The sequence below is a fragment of the Coregonus clupeaformis genome, chromosome 19 (genome assembly GCF_020615455.1).
Source record: "Coregonus clupeaformis isolate EN_2021a chromosome 19, ASM2061545v1, whole genome shotgun sequence".
Taxonomy (NCBI): domain Eukaryota; kingdom Metazoa; phylum Chordata; class Actinopteri; order Salmoniformes; family Salmonidae; genus Coregonus; species Coregonus clupeaformis.
This window is the reverse complement of record NC_059210.1, coordinates 31,374,971-31,394,684: the sequence shown is the minus strand read 5'-3', so window position 1 is coordinate 31,394,684 and position 19,714 is coordinate 31,374,971. Positions and strand designations below refer to the sequence as shown.

The 19,714-nt window shown below is 45.4% G+C and overlaps 1 protein-coding gene across 1 annotated transcript in view; it reads left to right on the top strand.

The window, feature by feature from the left end:
* Positions 1 to 19,714, top strand: part of LOC121532111 (GRAM domain-containing protein 2A) — a 90,490-nt gene that overhangs the window by 54,242 nt on the left and 16,534 nt on the right. Inside the window, exon 6 of the mRNA XM_041837817.1 lies at positions 5,518 to 5,616. Coding sequence (XP_041693751.1) covers positions 5,518 to 5,616 — 99 coding nt within the window. The remainder of the gene's footprint in view (positions 1 to 5,517; positions 5,617 to 19,714) is intronic.

The following is a 19,714-nucleotide window of genomic DNA, read 5'->3' as shown; positions in this document are numbered from 1 at the left end:
CCAGGGTGTGTTGTTTCTATGTGTTTTGTGTTCTAGGTTTTTTATCTAGTTCATTTGTTTCTATGTTGGCTGGTGTGGTTCTCAATCAGAGGCAACGTGTATCAGCTGTTGCTTGTTGTCTCTGATTGGGACCATACTTAGGCAGCCTGTTTTCCACAGTGTGTTGTGGGATCTTGTTCCGTGTATGATTTGTGTCTGTTACTAAGGACTTCACGTATCGTTTTGTTGTTTTGTTCGTTCGTGTGGTAATTAAAATAAATAAGTATGTTCACTCATCACGCTGCGCATTGGTCCACTTCCTTCAGCGATCGTGACAATAAAGTACTCAGGAAATTGGAGATTCCTCTCAGCAAAACAAGCAACATATACAATGACCGACAAAGACAAATGACAGAGGGAGTATATATACAGTGATAGAGTGGGGATTGGAACCAGGTGTGTGTAATGATGACGAGACAAGTCTGGGGTTGATGAGTGAAGGGTGTTTGCCAGCAGCAGGTTCGGAAGCAGCTAGAATGCCGGCGACGCCGAACGCCTGAGCTGGACAGGAGGGGGAGCCAAAGGGAAGGCTGGTGTGACAGTAGCCCCCCCCCCCCGAGGCGTTGCTCCAGCAGCGGGGCACCGCCAACCTTGGGGACGACCCCGGAGACGCGGTGTGGGTCGGTCGGGACGACATCTGTGGAAATCCCGAATGAGAGAACGGTCCAAGACGCATTGTGGTGTCCAGCACTAGCCAAGGTACCAGCTGCCACCGGCCTGAGGAGAGATACATGAAATGAGGGTGAGATACGGTAATTGACCGGGAGCTGTAATCTGTATGTCACCTCGTTGATTCTCCTCAGGACTTTGAACAGCCCCACATACCACGGGCTCAGCTTCCGGCAGGGCAGGCGGAGGGGCATGTCCTTCCTAGAAAGCCAGACCCTGTCACCGGGGTAAAAGACCGGGGCCACACTGCGGTGACGATTGGCCTGCGCCTTCTGCCAGAGGACGATGTGCAGGAGACGGGTGTTCTGTGTCCCATACCTCCTCGGTGCACCGGAACCAATCGTCCACCGCAGGAGCCTTGATCTGACTCCGGTGCCAGGGCCTGGCTGATAGCGTAGAACACACTGAAAGGGTGTGAGGTTAGTGGAGGAGTGACAGAGGGAGTTTTGTGCGTATTCTGCCCGAGACAGAAACGCAGCCCACTACCCCGGCCGGTCCTGACAGTAACTACGAAGGTACCAACCCAGTTCCTGATTTACCCTTTCCACCTGCTCATTTGATTGGGGACGGTACCCGGAGGTGAGGCTGACCGTGACCCCCAGTTGTTCCATGAAGGCCTTCCAGACATGGGAGGTGAACTGAGGACCACGGTCAGACACGATGTCCTCCGGGATCCCGTAGTGCCGGAAGACGTGAGAGAAGAGAGCCTCCACGGTCTGCATGGCCGTAGGGAGACCAGGCAGAGGAATCAAACAGGCTTTGGAAAGCTGGTCCACAACGACCAGGACGGTGGTGCACCCCTCTGAGGGGGGAAGGTCTGTGACAAAGTCCACGGAGAGATGGGACAAGGATCGTTGTGGAACCGGCAGCAGGTGGGGTTTGCCATAGGGGAGGTGTCTCGGTGTCTTACTCTGTGCGCAGGTGGAGCAGGTAGAGACGTAAACCCGGACGTCCCGGACCAAGGTGGGTCACCAGTACTTGGTGGAGAGACAGTCGATAGTACGGGCTATACCCGGGTGCCCCGACACAGGTGCTGTGTGTGCCCAGGCAAGGAGACGGTCCGGCACATCAGAGGGCACGTAGATACGCCCCTCAGGACAGTGGGCAGGTGAGGGCTTCTGTCGCAGGGCTTGACGGATGTCCGCGTCCACATTCCACACGACAGGAGCCACAATGCGGGACAGGGGAATAATGGGTGTCACTTCCTCCCTCCGATCCTCTGTGCCATGCACCCGGGACAACGCATCAGCCTTAACGTTCTTATATCCTGGCCGGTAGGAGAGGATGAAGTCAAACCTGGTGAAGAATAGGGGCCACCTGGCCTGACGCGGGTTCAGCCTCTTCGCTGCTCGAATGTACTCTAGGTTCCGGTGGTCCGTCCAGACAAGGAAGGGGTGTTGAGCACCCTCCAGCCAGTGCCACCATGCCTTCAGCGCCTTCTTGATGGCCAACAACTCACAATCCCCCACGTCGTAATTCCGCTCTGCGGGAGACAGCCTCCGTGAGTAGAAGGTGCATGGATGGAGTTTAGGCGGCGATCCAGTACGTTGAGAGAGAACAGCCCCTACTCCAACCTCGGAGGCGTCCACCTCCACGATGAAGGGCAAAGACGGGTAAGGGTGAGCCAGAACTGGTGAAATCACCCCCTAAAATCAGCGAATGGAAATCTAAATTGGGTATAGCTGATATAAAGGTAGAAATTCAACTTGTGTCATCCCAATTGGGGGCATAAACACTAGCCAAAACAAGAGGTAGAAAACAGTTGACCAGTTACTATGACTTATTGTCCCTTAGGATCAGCAATAACCTCATAAGCTACAAAGGGATTCGATTTAACTTAATAAACTAAAGTCACAATAAAAATAACAATAACGAGGCTATATACAGGGGGGTACAGGTACCGAGTCAATGTGCGGGGGAACAGGTTAGTAGTGGTAATTGAAGTAATATGTACATGTAGGTAGGGGTAAGGTGACTATGCATAGATAATAAACAGCAAGTCGCAGCAGCTTTTTTTTTTTTTTTTAAAGGAGTGGGGGTCAATGTAAATAGTCCGGGTAGCCATTTGATTAACAGTTCAGGAATCTTATGGCTTGGGATTCAAAATCTGTTAAGGAGCCTTTTGGACCTGGACTTGGCGCTCCGGTACCGCTTGCTGTGCGATAGCAGAGAGAACAGTCTATGACTAGGCTGGCTGGAGTTTTTGACAATTTTTAGGGTCTTCCTCTGACACTGCCTGGTATAGAGGTCCTTGATGGCAGGAAGCTTGGCCCCAGTGATGTACTGGGCCGTACGCACTACCCTCTGTAGCGCCTTGCGGTCGGATGCCAAGCAGTTGCTATACCAGGCGGTGATGCAACCAGTCAGGATGCTCTCGATGGTGCAGCTGTATAACTTTTTGAGGATCAGAGGACCCATGCCAAATCTTTTCAGTCTCCTGAGGGGGAATAAGCGTTGTCGTCTTACATTTCACAGGGTTGTTAGCCCCTTTGACGTTCCACGAAATGTACTTGATGGTATTATTTTGGCAAAACTGAGCAACCCCGTTATACACCCCTGTCATTAGAGCAAAGTGAAAAAGCAATGAATACCCCAAAATCCTAAGATAATTTGTACGGTGTAAGATACTTGGAAAAAGTACAGAAAAAGAAACGGCAGAATGACATTAGAACTAAACAATTCACTCACTGATGAAACTGAGCCTTGTAGGCCAGCTTTTCTCAAAATCGGGTTTTTGGTGTTATGTTTCGTTGCCATTCTGACATTTTGAAATAAAATAGTCTTGGGTACTTCAGAAAGGGATCACCAAAGTAATATTTGAAAATAAATGCAGACGCTTATCCAGAGCGACTTACAGTTTTTTAGTGAGTGCATACATTTTCATACTGGCCCCCCGTGGGAATCGAACCCACAACCCTGGCGTGGCAAACGCCATGCTCTACCAACTGAGCTACACAGGACAACCTGTTGTTGTATTCGCGTGGCTGTTGTCATCAACCAGAAACCGGAAACAGGGTATGCTGTCATTTGACTTTTAAAATAATAAAATCACTTAATTACTCAAAATGAAGGCACCGAAGTGGCCACAACTTTTCACTGTGGAAGAGGCTGTATCTACAGTGCCTTCGGAAAGTATTCAGACCCTTTGACTTTTTCCACATTTTGTTAGGTTACAGCCTTATTCTAACATTTATTAAAATGTTATTTTTCCTCATCAATCTACACACAATACCCCATAATGACAAAGCAGAAATATCACATTTATATAAGTATTCAGACCCTTTACTCAGTACTTTGTTTAAGCACCTTTGGCAGCAATTACAGCCTCGAGTCTTCTTGGGTAGGACGCTACAAGCGTGGCACACCTGTATTTGGGGAGTTTCTCAGGTTGGATGGGGAGCATTGCTGCACAGCTATTGTCTGGTCTCTCCAGAGATGTTCGATCGGGTTCAAGTCCGGGCTCTGGCTGGGCCACTCAAGGACATTCAAAGACTTGTCCCGAAGCCACTCCTGCGTTGTTTTTGCTGTGTGCTTAGGGTCGTTGTCCTGTTGGAAGGTGAACCATCGCCCCAGTCTGAAGCACTGAGCACTCTGGAGCAGATTTTCATCAAGGATCTCTCTGTACTCCGCTCCGTTCATCTTTGCCTCGATCCTTACTAGTCTCCCTGCCGCTGAAAAACATGCTTCACGGTAGGGATGGTGCCAGGTTTCCTCCAGACGTGACGCTTGGCATTCAGGCCAAAGAGTTCAATCTTGGTTTCATCAGACCAGAGAATCTTGTTTCTCATGGTCTGAGAGTCTTTTGGCAAACTCCAAGCCTGACAGACTAACTACAGAGTTCGCCAATGTTAGTTGATTAGTTACAAAGCTGGGACAATTTCCAAATAAATTACATCAGTAGAAACAGGACAAAACAAGCAATTTGTTAGCTGGCTATGTCAACAAATATCCAACCCATCATATGAGCTCCACTGCATGGGCATCTACCCTACACAGCTAAACTGTCAAATATTAGGAAAACGTACAAAATGTATGGCCTTGGAATATCTGCACCTAGCAAACATGACAAACCATAACCTAAGCCCAACAGATAAACACAAATTACTCTAGCCTTCATTTTGGTGGCTAGATAGCTATTTATTAAATAAAGGTTAAAAAAGTCGCGTAATTCTGCCATAAATTTATATTTTGAAATAGAGCTCAAGGAGTCATTTTTAAGAGTTGTTTGGCAATGATAGGTTATTTGGAAATGGCATAATTTGCTCTTTCTGATACTATATAGACATCAAAACGTCTAACCTGCTTGTGACTCGGTAGGAGAATTTGATAAAATCCCTTTTTGGCGCTTAGTTTACCTGCCTCTGTGTCTATTCCAAGCTGTGCTGTTCATCAGATTCTTCATATACAATTTTTAACAATTAAATATATTCTCACCCATCAGACTATTCTCAATTTAATCTTGTCTTTAGGCTATCTCAGTTATTATATTTGTGAAATTAGTTCCAATATAGTTTAGGTGTAGTTTCGATGGGCCATCATCAGCTGCGCAGGCTGACTGCCAGTGAGTGACTTGAGGAGCATTAGGGGCAGGGGAAACTGCTTATAACACAAATTATGTTTGTGATATTAAGATTCTAACAACGCCAGTGTGTTATGTAGACTTTTTTATTAAAAGCCAAGGATGGGGGGGTGGGGTCATGACTTTAAAAATGGCAGAGTAATTTAAAAAGTTCATTTGTTTTTTGTCAACACGACGCTCTCGGCTCTCTTAGTGTTGTGGTGCTGACCATGTTTGCTTTTCCTCTACAGGTGGCCATTCCGGTGGTGTCAGTACGGCTGGTGAAGAAACACAGGACAGCAGGCCTAGTACCTAACGGGTTGGCTATCACTGTGGACACCAGCCAGAAGGTATGGTTCAGCATAGTACAGCAGCACAATGCAATATGGCTCTACCACTCACAAACAGCTAGCTAGGTGCTAACCCTTTCAGAGTTTTTTCTGCATAGAAGAGTATTGGGCGGGCCGGGTAAGTGTTTGTTCGGGCTGCCTATGTGCAAATAGTGTAAAAAAAAAAAAAAAGATATATACAGTACCAGTCAAAAGTTTGGGCACACTTACTCATTCCAGGGTTTTTCTTTATTTGTACTATTTTCTAAATTGTACAATAATAGTGAAGACATCAAAACTATGAAATAACACATATGGAATCATGCGTTTGAGCCTATCAGTTGTGTTGTGACAAGGTATGGGTGGTATACAGAAGATAGCCCTATTTGGTTGAAGACCAAGTCCATATTATGGCAAGAACAGCTCAAATAAGCAAAGAGAAACGACAGTCCATCATTACTTTAAGACATGAAGGTCAGTAAATCCGGAAAGTGTGATGAAACTGGCTCTCATGAGGACCGCCACAGGAAAGGAAGACCCAGAGTTACCTCTGCTGGAGTGGGTAAGTTCAAGGGAGTGCTCAGATTGCAGCCCAAATAAATGCTTCACAGAGTTAACAGACACATCTCAACATCAACTGTTTGAATCAGGCCTTCATGGTCGAATTACTGCAAATAAACCACTACTAAAGGATACCAATAAGAGGAAGAGACTTGCTTGGGCCAAGAAAAACAAGCAGTGTACATTAGACCAGTGGAAATCTGTCCTTTGGTCTGATGAGTCCAAATCTGAGATTTTTGGTTCCAACCGCCGTGTCTTTGTGAGACACAGAGTAGATGAACAGATGATCTTCGCATGTGTGGTTCCCAACGTGAAGCATGGAGGAGGAAGTGTTATGGTGTGGGGGTGCTTTGCTGGTGACACTGTCGTGATATATTTAGAATTCAAGGCACACTTAATCAGCATGGCTACCACAGCATTCTGCAGCGATACGGGACTTTAATTTGTTTTTCAACAGGACAATGACCCAAAACATACCTCCAGACTGTGTAAGGGCTATTTGACCAAGAAGGAGAGTGATGGAGTGCTGCATCAGATGACCTGGCCTCCACAATCACCCGACCTCAACCCAGTTGAAATGGTTTGGGATGAGTTGGACCGCAGAGTGAAGGAAAAGCAGCCAACAAGTGTTCGGCATATGTGGGAACTCCTTCAAGACTGTTGTAAAATCATTCCAGGTGACTACCTCATGAAGCTGGTTGACGGAATGCCAAGAGTGTGCAAAGCTGTCATCAAGGCAAAGGGTGGCAACTTTGAAGAATCTCAAATATAAAATATATTTTGATATGTTTAACACTTTTTTGGTTACTACATGATTCCATATGTATTATTTCATAGTTTTGATGTCTTCACTATTCATCTACAATGTAGAAAATAGTAAAAATAAAGAAAAACCCTTGAATGAGTAGGTGTGCCCAAACTTTTGACTGGTACTGTATATATATATTCCGGATATGAAGTTAATTTCTTTGCCCCATTTTTTGCAGTTTTACTTTCAGTGCCTTATTGCAAACAGGATGCATGTTTTGGAATATTTGTATTCTGTGCAGGCTTCCTTCTTTTCACTCTGTCAATTAGGTGTGTATTGTGGAGTAACTACAATGTTGTTGGTCCATCCTCTGTTTTCTCCTATCACAGCCATTAAACTCTGTAACTGTGTTAAAGTCATCATTGGCCTCATGGTGAAATCCCTGAGCGGTTTTCTTCCTCTCCAGCAATAGAGTTAGGAAGGACGCCTGTATCTTTGTAGTGACTGGGTGTATTGATACACCATCAAAAGTGTAATTAATAACTTCACCATGCTCAAAGTGATATTCAATACCAATACATGCCCTTCTTTGCGAGGCATTGGAAAACATCCCTGGTCTTTGTGGTTGACTCTGTGTTTGAAATTCACTTGCTCGACTGAAGGACCTTACAGATAATTGTATATGTGTAGGGTCAGAGATGAGGTAGTCATTCAATAATCATGTTAAACACTATTATTGCAGACAGAGTAAATGCAACTTATGTGACTTGTTAATCAAATTTTTACTACTGAACTTATTTAGGCTTGCCATAACAAAGGGTTTGAATACTTATTGACTTAAGACATTTCAGCTTTTCATTTTTAATTAATTTGTAAACATTTCTAAAAACATAATTCCACTTTGACATTACGGGGTATTGTGTGTAGGCCAGTGACAAAATCTCAATTTAATCAATTTAAAATTAAAGCTGTAACACAACAAAATGTTGAAAAATTAAAGGGGTGTGAATAGTTTCTGAAGGTGGGCAAAAAAAGTATTTAGTCAGCCACCAATTGTGCAAGTTCTCCCACTTAAAAAGATGAGAGAGGCCTGTAATTTTCATCATAGGTACACGTCAACTATGACAGACAAATTGAGAAAAAAATATCCAGAAAATCACATTGTAGGATTTTTAATGAATTTATTAGCAAATTATGGTGGAAAATAAGTATTTGGTCACCTACAAACAAGCAAGATTTCTGGCTCTCACAGACCTGTAACTTCTTCTTTAAGAGGCTCCTCTGCCCTCCACTCGTTACCTGTATTAATGGCACCTGTTTGAACTTGTTATCAGTATAAAAGACACCTGTCCACAACCTCAAACAGTCACACTCCAAACTCCACTATGGCCAAGACCAAAGAGCTGTCAAAGGACACCAGAAACAAAATTGTAGACCTGCACCAGGCTGGGAAGACTGAATCTGCAATAGGTAAGGAGCTTGGTTTGAAGAAATCAACTGTGGGAGCAATTATTAGGAAATGGAAGACATACAAGACCACTGATAATCTCCCTCGATCTGGGGCTCCACGCAAGATCTCACCCCGTGGGGTCAAAATGATCACAAGAACGGTGAGCAAAAATCCCAGAACCACACGGGGGGAGCTAGTGAATGACCCGCAGAGAGCTGGGACCAAAGTAACAAAGCCTACCATCAGTAACACACTACGCCGCCACGGACTCAAATCCTGCAGTGCCAGACGTGTCCCCCTGCTTAAGCCAGTACATGTCCAGGCCCGCCTGAAGTTTGCTAGAGTGCATTTGGATGATCCAGAAGAGGATTGGGAGAATGTCATATGGTCAGATGAAACCAAAATATAACTTTTTGGTAAAACTCAACTCGTCGTGTTTGGAGGACAGAGAATGCTGAGTTGCATCCTAAGAACACCATATCTACTGTGAAGCATGGGGGTGGAAACATCATGCTTTGGGGCTGTTTTTCTGCAAAGGGACCAGGACGACTGATCTGTGTAAAGGAAAGAATGAATGGGGCCATGTATCGTGAGATTTTGAGTGAAAACCTCCTTCCATCAGCAAGGGCATTGAAGATGAAACGTGGCTGGGTCTTTCAGCATGACAATGATCCCAAACACACCGCCCGGGCAACGAAGGAGTGGCTTCGTAAGAAGCTTTTCAAGGTCCTGGAGTGGCCTAGCCAGTCTCCAGATCTCAACCCCATAGAAAATCTTTGGAGGGAGTTGAAAGTCTGTGTTGCCCAGCGACAGCCCAAAAACATCACTGCTCTAGAGGAGATCTGCATGGAGAAATGGGCCAAAATACCAGCAACAGTGTGTGAAAACCTTGTGAAGACTTACAGAAAACGTTTGACCTGTGTCATTGCCAACAAAGGGTATATAACAAAGTATTGAGAAACTTATGTTATTGACCAAATACTTATTTTCCACCATAATTTGCAAATAAATTCATTAAAAATCCTACAATGTGATTTTTTGGAAAACATTTCTCATTTTGTCTGTCATAGTTGACGTGTACCTATGATGAAAATTACAGGCCTCTCTCATCTTTTTAAGTGGGAGAACTTGCACAATTGGTGGCTGACTAAATACTTTTTTTCCCCACTGCATGTATTTATTTTGAAGAAAATAAATTAGGATGGAAAAAGGTTTTCAGTGTAAACTTAAACAACTAAAACCAGATATAAAGTATGTAGAAAAGATAATGGAACTATATATTTTTTAAATAGAATGATATTTGAAAACGAACAATCACCAAATTAAAAACTAGAGAGTCGGGGAGAATCTAAAATTCAAAAAATGATGCATTCAGTGGTATTTTTTTTTAAATAATTTTGTGTCAGTCAGAAAGCATAAGCCATGGCAAAATGTGTAGAATTGCAGGAAATTAGCTTTAAAACTGCTACATTTATCTCAGCCCCATGGCACGATGTGTAGAATTGCAGGAAATTTGCTTTAAAACAGCTACGTTTTGTCACTGCGGCCAACAGAAGGCCCTCAAACATTTTAGGTCAGCGACCGCACCATTGGCCAAGCCCCCACCACACCCACCACCTAATCCCCATTTTGATCCACAATAAAACCTGCCTTTAAACACCAAAGCAGTATGGGCTAGAGGTTGCTTCTGGACCAGGCCTGTTTTGCTTTAACTTGTCTTTGTCTTGCTAAACAATGCAAAGCAACGCAACAAAGTAGCATTGCAGAAACAGTCAGGTAGCCAAGCTAACAAGTAGCCAGGCCAACTGTCAGGTAGCCAGACTAACAGTCAGGTAGCAGGCTAACAACAAGGTAGGCAGGCTTAAAACCAGGTAGCCAGGCTAAAAGTCAGGTAGCAGGCCAACTACCAGGTAGCCAGCCTAACAACAAGGCTAACAACCATATAGCCAAGCTAACAGTTACTGTAGGTAGCCAGGCTAACATCAAGGCTAACAACCAGGTAACCAAACTAACAGTCAGGTAGCCAGACTAACAACCAGAGAGCCAGGCAAACAGTTACTGTAGGTAGCCAGGCTAACATCAAGGCTAACAACCAGGTAACCAAACTAACAGTCAGGTAGCCAGACTAACAACCAGAGAGCCAGGCAAACAGTCAGGTAGTCAGCCTAATCAAGCTAACAGCCAGCACTCAGCTACACAAAATAGTGTGTTTGAGAACACCTGAACCAAACAGAATGTAACCTAGTCAGCACACGTGGGGAACACACAAGTCAGGTTAATGTCAGTCAAAACACTCAATGAAGCAATCCCCCAGGCGGTCCAAAGGTAGAGGGTCCACACTGTATGTTCAACTGGTCCAGTCAGAGGGAACTCTGTTAGTGGAGCCACACAGCGGACATACAGGTAACTGCCAAAATAAAGGAAACCTTGAGTAAATGAGGGATACAAAGTATATTAAAAGCAGGTGCTTCCACACAGGTGTGGTTCCTGAGCAATTCCTAAGCAATTAACATCCCATCATGCTTACATGCTGACTACACTGGCCACGTGTGTGTGTCCGCATGCACCATGGCACACGTTGATTTTGTCCATCCACACCAGAAGCAATCATGACACGCAGGTTAAAATATCAAAACCAACTGCGAACCAACTATATTAATTTGGGGGCATGTCAAACACACATGAAACATGAATGGACATTTAGCTAGCTTGCTATTGCTAACTAATTTGTCCTGGGAGATGAACATTGGGTTGTTATTTTACCTGAAATGTATATGGCCCTTTTTTTGCTGGATCTTTGTAGAATTTTGACCCGGAGTCATACAGAATCGTGTGTTTCTCTAATCCGACTATTAACACTAGAAAAGCTGGGCATCTAGCAATCCCGTTCTGAGCCAATTAATTCTAACAGTCTAAAAAATACATTTTATATATGCTATTGCAAAAATAATAATTTGGTTGTTTATGAAGGTTGTAGGTAGGTCTACCATTAGAATAAAAACATTTTCATTAGTTTATGTTGCCTGTAGGCTACATGTAAAAATGAAAAAACAAAACACCAGAATTCAAGTGTTATCACAAAGAAATGCATTATTATTTCGTTAAGGCAGGTCTTTAGAAACATTAAACTAATAAATTATATTTCAAAAGAACAGAATAGTCTGTGCATAGTAGCCTATGGCTAAGCTGCCGCAAGTGCTTACATGTAGGATGCATTGAATAACGGCTGTAATATTCTACAAAAAAAGTGGTATTTTGAAATAGAGCCCATTCCTTAATTTTTTATTGTTTGGCAAATGTATGTGTTTTAGAAACCTTAGAACCTGCTCTTTAGGCTTCATCTATTATTATAGGCCTATGTGTGAAATTAGTTTTCATATACTGTAGTTTAGGTGGAGTTTCTATGGGCCATTGTCAGATGGCAGCCAACTGGTGAAGCAAGGGCAGGGCAGAAAAAAATCACGTCCTCCTAAAATTGCTTAGAACACAAACTCTGTTTGTGATATCGAAATTCTAATTACGACAGTGTGTTGAATATACTTATTTAGGTAAAGTCAAGAACAGGGTGGACATGACTTTAAAAATGGCAGAGTAATTACAATTTTTAATGTGTATGACCTCAAATTGATGCGCTCTGAGTTTTTAGTTAGTTCAATAATGAATCTCTCCTCGTTTATCTTTCAAATACCCACGTGGGGTTGTATGCTCCTGAAAACCAATGAGTAAATGGGAGAGGCAGGACTTGCAGCGTGTCAGGCCTCTCAAATAGAACCAAGTTCTATTTTAGCACTTGGCTAAGCAGACACTCGTTCACACACGTGAGCGGTGTGGGTGAAAATATTGAATAACATGTATGTGTACATTTATTTTGCAACACTCGGCTATGCAAAATCAAATCAAATGAAATTGTATTTGTCACATGCGCCGAATACAACAGGTGTAGACCTTACAGTGAAATGCTTACTTACAAGCCCTTAACCAACAATGCAGTTTTAAGAAAGAATACCAAAATAAATAAATAATAAAATGTTACAAATAATTAAAGAGGAGCAGTAAAATAACAATAGCGAGGCTATATACAGGGGGTACCGGTACCGATTCAATGTGCGGGGGCACTGGCTAGTCGAGGTAATTGAGGTAATATGTACATGTAGGTAGAGTTATTATAGTGACTATGCATAGATAATAAACAGAGAGTAGCAGCAGCGTAAAGGGGGGGTGTTGCCTTTAATCCATGGCTTCTGGTTGGGGTATGTACTTACAGTCACTGTGGGGATGACGTCATCAATGCACTTATTGATGAAGCCAGTGACTGATGTGGTGTACTCCTCAATGCATCGGAAGAATCCCAGAACATATTCCAGTCTGTGCTAGCAAAACAGTCCTGTAGCTTAGCATCTGCTTCATCTGACCACTTTTTTATTGACTGAGTCACTGGTGCTTCCTGCTTTAGTTTTTGCTTGTAAGCAGGAATCAGGAGGATAGAGTTATGGTCAGATTTGCCAAATGGAGGACGAGGGAGAGCTTTGTACGCGTCTCTGTGTGTGGAGTAAAGGTGGTCTAGACTTTCTTTCCCTCTGGTTGCACATTTAACATGCTGGTAGAAATGAGGTCAAACGGATTTAAGTTTCCCTGCATTAAAGTCCCCGGCCACTAGTAGCGCCACCTCTGGATGAGCGTTTTCCTGTTTGCTTATGGCGGTATACAGTTCATTGAGTGCGGTGTTAGTGCCAGCATCGGTTTGTGGTGGTAAATAGACAGCTACGAAGAATATAGATGAAAACTCTCTTGGTAGAAAGTGTGGTCTTCAGCTTATCATGAGATACTCTACCTCAGGTGAGCAAAACCTTGTGTCCGGTAAGGTTTGCATGTTAGGGTCATGTATAAAAAGTTGCCCATTATTTTGGCTACCATGGCTATGCCCCTATAGGTTCTACTAAACTGTATGGAATTGTTTTAAGAAGGTCAAACCGAGGATCATTTAGTTATTTGATTTTGAATTTTAAGACCCCTTGAAGTATTAAAAAAATATATACAAAAATTATTTGATGGAATAATTGTATTTGGCTTACAGCTATTAGCCCATACAAACACATTGAATAACAGATTCACTACACGGAACAATAGATAGTCCCCCAAAAAATCTAAAGGAAGTTTGTTCTGAAGTGTCTGTCCTATATCTGAGAGTAAGATCAAGAAACATTATATATATATTTTTACATGTACTGTATTGAACCCCTTATTTTTGGCACTAAACTGTCTCCATATACAGCTGAAGTCGGAAGTTTACATACACCTAGATTGGAGTCATTAAAACTCATTTTTCAACCACTCCACAAATGTCTTGTTAACAAACTATAGTTTTGGCAAGTCGGTTAGGACATCTACTTTGTGCATGACACAAGTAATTTTTCCAACAATTGTTTACAGACAGATTATTTCACTTATAATTCACTGTCTCACAATTGCAGTGGGTCAGAAGTTTACAAACACTAAGTTGACTGTGCCTTTAAACAGCTTGGAAAATTCCAGAAAATGATGTACCTGTGGATGTATTTCAAGGCCTACCTTCAAACTCAGTGCCTTTTTGCTTGACATCATGGGAATATCAAAAGAAATCAGCCAAGACCTCAGAAAATAATTGTAGACCTCCACAAGTCTGGTTCATCCTTGGGAGCAATTTCCAAACGCCTGAAGGTACCACGTTCATCTGTACAAACAATAGTACGCAAGCATAAACACCATGGGACCACGCAGCCGTCATACCACTCAGGATGGAGACGCGTTCTGTCTCCTAGAGATGAACGTACTTTCGTGCGAAAAGTGCAAATCAATCCCAGAACAACAGCAAATGACCTTGTGAAGATGCTGGAGGAAACAGGTACAAAAGTATCTATATCCACAGTAAAACAAGTCCTATATTGACATAACCTGAAAGGCCGCTCAGCAAGGAAGTGTGTGCGAGCAAGGAGGCATACAAACCTGACTCAGTTACACCAGCTCTGTCAGGAGGAATGGGCCAAAATTCACCCAACTTATTGTGGGAAGCTTGTGGAAGGCTACCCGAAACGTTTGATCCAAGTTAAACAATTTAAAGGCAATGCTACCAAATACTAATTGAGTGTATGTAAACTTCTGACCCACTGGGAATGTGATGAAATAAATAAAAGCTTAAATAAATCATTCTCTCAACTATTATTCTGACATTTCACATTCTTAAAATAAAGTGGTGATCCTAACTGACCTAAGACAGGGAATTCTTACTAGGATTAAATGTCAGGAATAGTGAAAAACTGAGTTTAAATGTATTTGGCAAAGGTGTATGTGAACTTCCGACTTCAACTGTATACTTCCAAATATTTTTTTTACTGGTACAGGGGGACTTTCAGACGGGTCTTGTGAGGCCTGTGGGAATCTTAGAGCAAAACAACATGTACGTGTTCATGAGAGTCTCACCTTTCCACAGAGGGGTCATACTCTTCGGACGCTGCAGACAGAAATTGGCAGATCGGCTGTACCGATTTCAGACTGTCACACCTTGATCTGTTTCACCTGTCTTTGTGATTGTCTCCACCCCCCTCCAAGTGTCGCCCATCTTCCACATTATCCCCAGTGTATTTATACCTGTGTTCTCTGTATGTCTGTTGCCAGGTCGTTTTGTTTCATCAAGCCTACCAGCGTTTTTCCCCTTGCTCCTGTCTTTCTCAAGTTCCTGTTTTCTAGGTTTCCCGGTTTTAACCATTCTACCTGCCCTGAGCCTGAACGTGCCTGCCGTTCTGTACCTTTTGGACTTTGATCTGGATTACTGACCTCTGCCTGCCCTTGACCTGTCGTTTGCCTGCCCCCTGTTTTTGTAATAAACTTTTGTTACTTCGACACTGTCTGCATCTGGGTCTTCACCTGAAAAGTGATAGTACGAACTGGCCATGACTGACCCAGCAGACTCGGACCAGCTCCGCAACGCCATCTCCTCCCAAGGAGCCACCATTGGACGGCACAAGGAGTTGCTTTGTGGTCTCATGGAAGGGTTCCAGACCTTGGCCGAACGCCATGACCGAGCATTTAACACATTGCTGGAACAATTCCGCGGGTTGTCTGTTAGGCAGCCTACCACGACGGTAATCTCCCAGCCCCTCAGTAACCCGGCTGTTAGCAGCGCAGCCTCCCCGGCCACTCCGGTTTTCCGAGAACCCCGCTTACCTCCCCTGGAAGGCTTCGCTGAAGAGTCGGGAACCTGTCAGGCATTTCTCGCTTAGTGTTCGCTCATCATAGAGCTGCAGCCCTCCTCCTTCCCCTCGGACTGCTCTAAGATAGCGTACCTCATCACGCTGATGTCCGGGAGGGCTCTCGCCTGGGCTACGGCAGTGTGGGAACAACAGTTGGCCGTATGCTTCAGTCTGGAGGAGTTCATGCAGGAGGAAAATAAGGTTTTCGATGCTCCATTGTCCGGGAGAGAGGCTGCCCAGAAGTTACTCCAGCAAGAATCCCGTTGGCAGCTGAGTGTGCCTGGAACCCGGAAGCGCTGCTCGACACGTTCCTGCATAGAGTATCAGAGGAAGTAAAGGACGAGCTTGCAGCCCGGGAACTACCAACGGATCTCGACGCACTCATTGCCTTGACCATTCGGATCGATGGGCGACTACGGGAACGAAGGAAGGAGAGGAAGTCCGGTTCCACCTCGCCTCTGAGGCATCCCGGAAGTCCCTGACGGCTCCGTTGCCAAGAGAACCCGAGGCTAACCGAGTTCCCCCGAGAGTCTCCGAAGTCTGCCAATTCACCTCTTCCGGAGCCGATGCAACTAGGCAGTGCTAGGCTGTCTCCAGCCGAACGGCTATACAGGCTTCACACGAAGAGTTGCCTGTATTGCGGGACTACTGGTCATTTTGTGTCCACCTGTCCACTAAAAGACCAGGCTCACCGGTAGGAGCGACTATTGTGGGCCATACGGATAACTTTTCCTCTCCCCTTACTCACACCCCCTTTCATGCCATCTTGCTGTGGGGGAACCAGTCGAAATCTCTCTGGGTACTCATCGACTCTGGGGTCGATGAGAGATTTATGGACGCTACACTGGCGTCCGAGCTGGGCATCCCCACTCAGCCCCTCTCCATTCCCATGGACGTTAGAGCGCTGGACTGGCGCTCTATAGGCCGGGTCACCCACAATACCACCCCCATCAACCTACGAGTATCAGGGAACCACGGCAAGATGATCCAATTCCTGCTAATTAAGTCTCCTCGGGTTCCCGTGGTATTGGGTTTCTCTTTGCTCCAGCGACACAACCCCTTTATTGACTGGTCTACTGGTGCCATCATGGGCTGGAGCCCGTTCTGCCACGCTCATTGCCTGAAGTCAGCGTAGCCTGCCCCGGGACGTCTTCCTGGGGGCTCGGAAGTTGCCTTGGACCTCTCCACTTCGCTTCCGCCGCACCGAACCTACGACTGCGGAATCTACCTTCTCCCAGGCACCACTCCGCCCCGGGGACGACTGTACTCGCTGTCTGGTCCGGAGACCAAAGCTATGGAGACCTACATTGAGGGATCCCTAGCTGCCGGGTTCATTCGTCCTTCTGCCTCCCACGCCGTGCATCGAATACCGGGGCCTCAACGACATCACAGTGAAGACCCGCTACCACTCATCTCCTCGGCCTTCGAGCCGCTCCAGGGGGTCAACGTGTTCTCCAAGCTGGACCTACGGAATGCCTACCACCTGGTGCGGATACGGGAGGGGGACGAGTGGAAGACTGCCTTCAACACGGCCAGCGGTCACTACAAGTATCTGGTCATGCCATTTGGCCTTACCAAAGCTCCAGCTGTGTTCCAGGCCCTGGTTAATGATGTTCTCCGCGACATGTTGAACCGGTTCGTCTTCGTCTACCTCGACGACATCCTCGTCTTCTCCCACTCCGCCCAAGAACATGTGCTCCACGTCCGACAGGTCCTCCAACGCCTCCTGGAGAACCAGCTTTTTGTGAAAGCGGTGAAATGCGAATTCCATCGCTCCACCATCCCCTTCCTGGGCTACATCATCACTGCAGGGAGTGTACAGATGGATCCCGGGAAGGTGAGAGCGGTGGTGGATTGGCCCCAGCCTACGTCCAGAGTGGAGCTGCAATGTTTCCTGGGATTCACCAACTTTTATCGCCGCTTTATCCGGGGTTACAGCACCCTGGCTTCCCCCCTGTCTGCACTCACCTCTCCCAAGGTTCCGTTCACATGGTCCCCAGCTGCTGACTGGGCATTCCTGGACCTCAAACACTGTTTCACCACTGCTCCCATCTTGGTTCATCCTGACCCGTTCCGCCCGTTCGTGGTGGAGGCCGATGCTTCGGATGTCGGAGTGGGGGCGGTCCTATCCCAGCGTTCGGCCCTGGACCTCAAGTTACATCCCTGCGCCGCATTCTCCCATCGCCTCAACACCACGGAGAGGAATTACGGTGTGGGGAATCGTGAGCTTCTCGCAGTGAAGATGGCGTTGGAGGAGTGGAAGCTCTGGCTGGACAGGGTGGAACTTCCGTTCATTGTGTGGACAGACCACAAGAACTTGGAATATCTCCGCACCGCCAAGCGTCTCAATTCCAGGCAAGCTAGGTGGGCCCTGCTTTTCACCCGGTTCAAGTTCTCTCTCTCATACCGACCGCGATCCAAGAATGTCAAGCCAGATGCACTGTCACGCCGCTATAGCCCCGCGGCTACACCCCCGGAATCAGAGACCATCCTTCCCACCTCGTGCTTGGCGATGGCACTCAGTTGGGGAATAGGGAAGCAGGTCCGGGAGGCGCAGCGTTCCCAGCCGAACCCTGGGGGGAGGTGGGGCCCAGATAATCGGATGTTTGTTCCTGACGCTGTCCGCTCCTCGGTCCTGGAGTGGGCCCACTCCTTCAGGCTTGCCTGCCACCCGGGCTCCCGTCGGACCCTGACCTTTGTGCGACAACGCTTTTGGTGGCCTACCACGGTTTGTGACATCTCCGCCTGCACGATCTGTGCGCAGAACAAGACAGGGGATTCCAGTACCTGGTTGACTGGGAGGGTTATGGCCCGGAGGAGAGGTGCTGGGTCCCCGCTAGGGACATCCTGGACCCAGGCCTCATCGCTGAGTTTCAACTCTGGCACCCCGGTCAACCAGGTATGCGCCCAGGTAGGATGCCAGGTGGTGCCCCTAGAGGGGGGAGTACTGTCACACCCTGATCTGTTTCACCTGTATTTGTGATTGTCTCCACCTTTTCAGGATGTCTCATGGTCTGATAAACACCGCAGATGCGGAAGTGTGACATCGGCGGATGCGTTGTATTGAGAGGCATCCAATGCAAAAAAACATATCTTTAGCTTAAACTGACAGATTTTTCTGGGGATAATTTTGTTATATATTAATTTGATTTCCGCGGGGCCTCGGAAATTGACTCTAGGGGGTTAAGACAATTTATGTTGGTGTTTCCTTTATTTTGGCAGTTACTGTACCTGCAGTTTGTTCTCAACAGACACTGCTCTAAATTGAGAACATACAACATATCAGGTTAAAGGCCCAGTTCAGTCAAAAACGTGATTTTCCTGATTTCCACACTAAGAGGTTGGATAATACTGTGAAATTGTGAAAATTAGTGTAAGAGCTGTTTGAAAAGACTGCCTGAAATTTCAGCCTGTTTTTGTGGGATGGAGTTTTGTTCACCAAGCGGTAAATTTGTTAATTAACCAATAAGAAAGAGAGTTCCAAACCTCTCTGCCAATAACAGCTAGTTTTCCCCTCCCCACTCAGACCACTCCCAGACAGTCCTATTAAAATTCTTGCTTGAGAAATTGCTCTTTGCTCAAAGGTATATTTTTGTATTTTTGACCATTTTAATAAAATAAAATAAATTGTATTTGTCACATGCACCGAATACAACAGGTGTAGACCTTACCGTGAAATGCTTACTTACAAGCCCTTAACCAAAAATGCAGTTCAAGAAATAGAGTTAAGAAAATATTTACTAAATAAAATAAAGTTAAAAATAAAATAAAAAGTAACCCAATAAAATAACAATACAGATGCTATATCCCTTTTCAGGTTTAGAAAAAGTGGCTGCTAAATGCTAACTCCCATTCGTGGTAAAGGTTAGTCGAGGTAATTTGTAGGTAGAGGTAAAGTGACTATGCATAGATAATAAACAGCGAGTAGCAGCAGTGTAAAATCAAAGGGGGGGTGGCCATTTGGTATACTCCTCAATGCCATTGGATGAATCCCGGAACATATTCCAGTCTGTACTAGCAAAACAGTCCTGTAGCGTAGCATCCGTGTCATCTGACACCTTCTGTATTGAGCGAGTCACTGGTACTTCCTGCTTTAGTTTTTGCTTGTAAGCAGGAATCAGGAGGATAGAATTG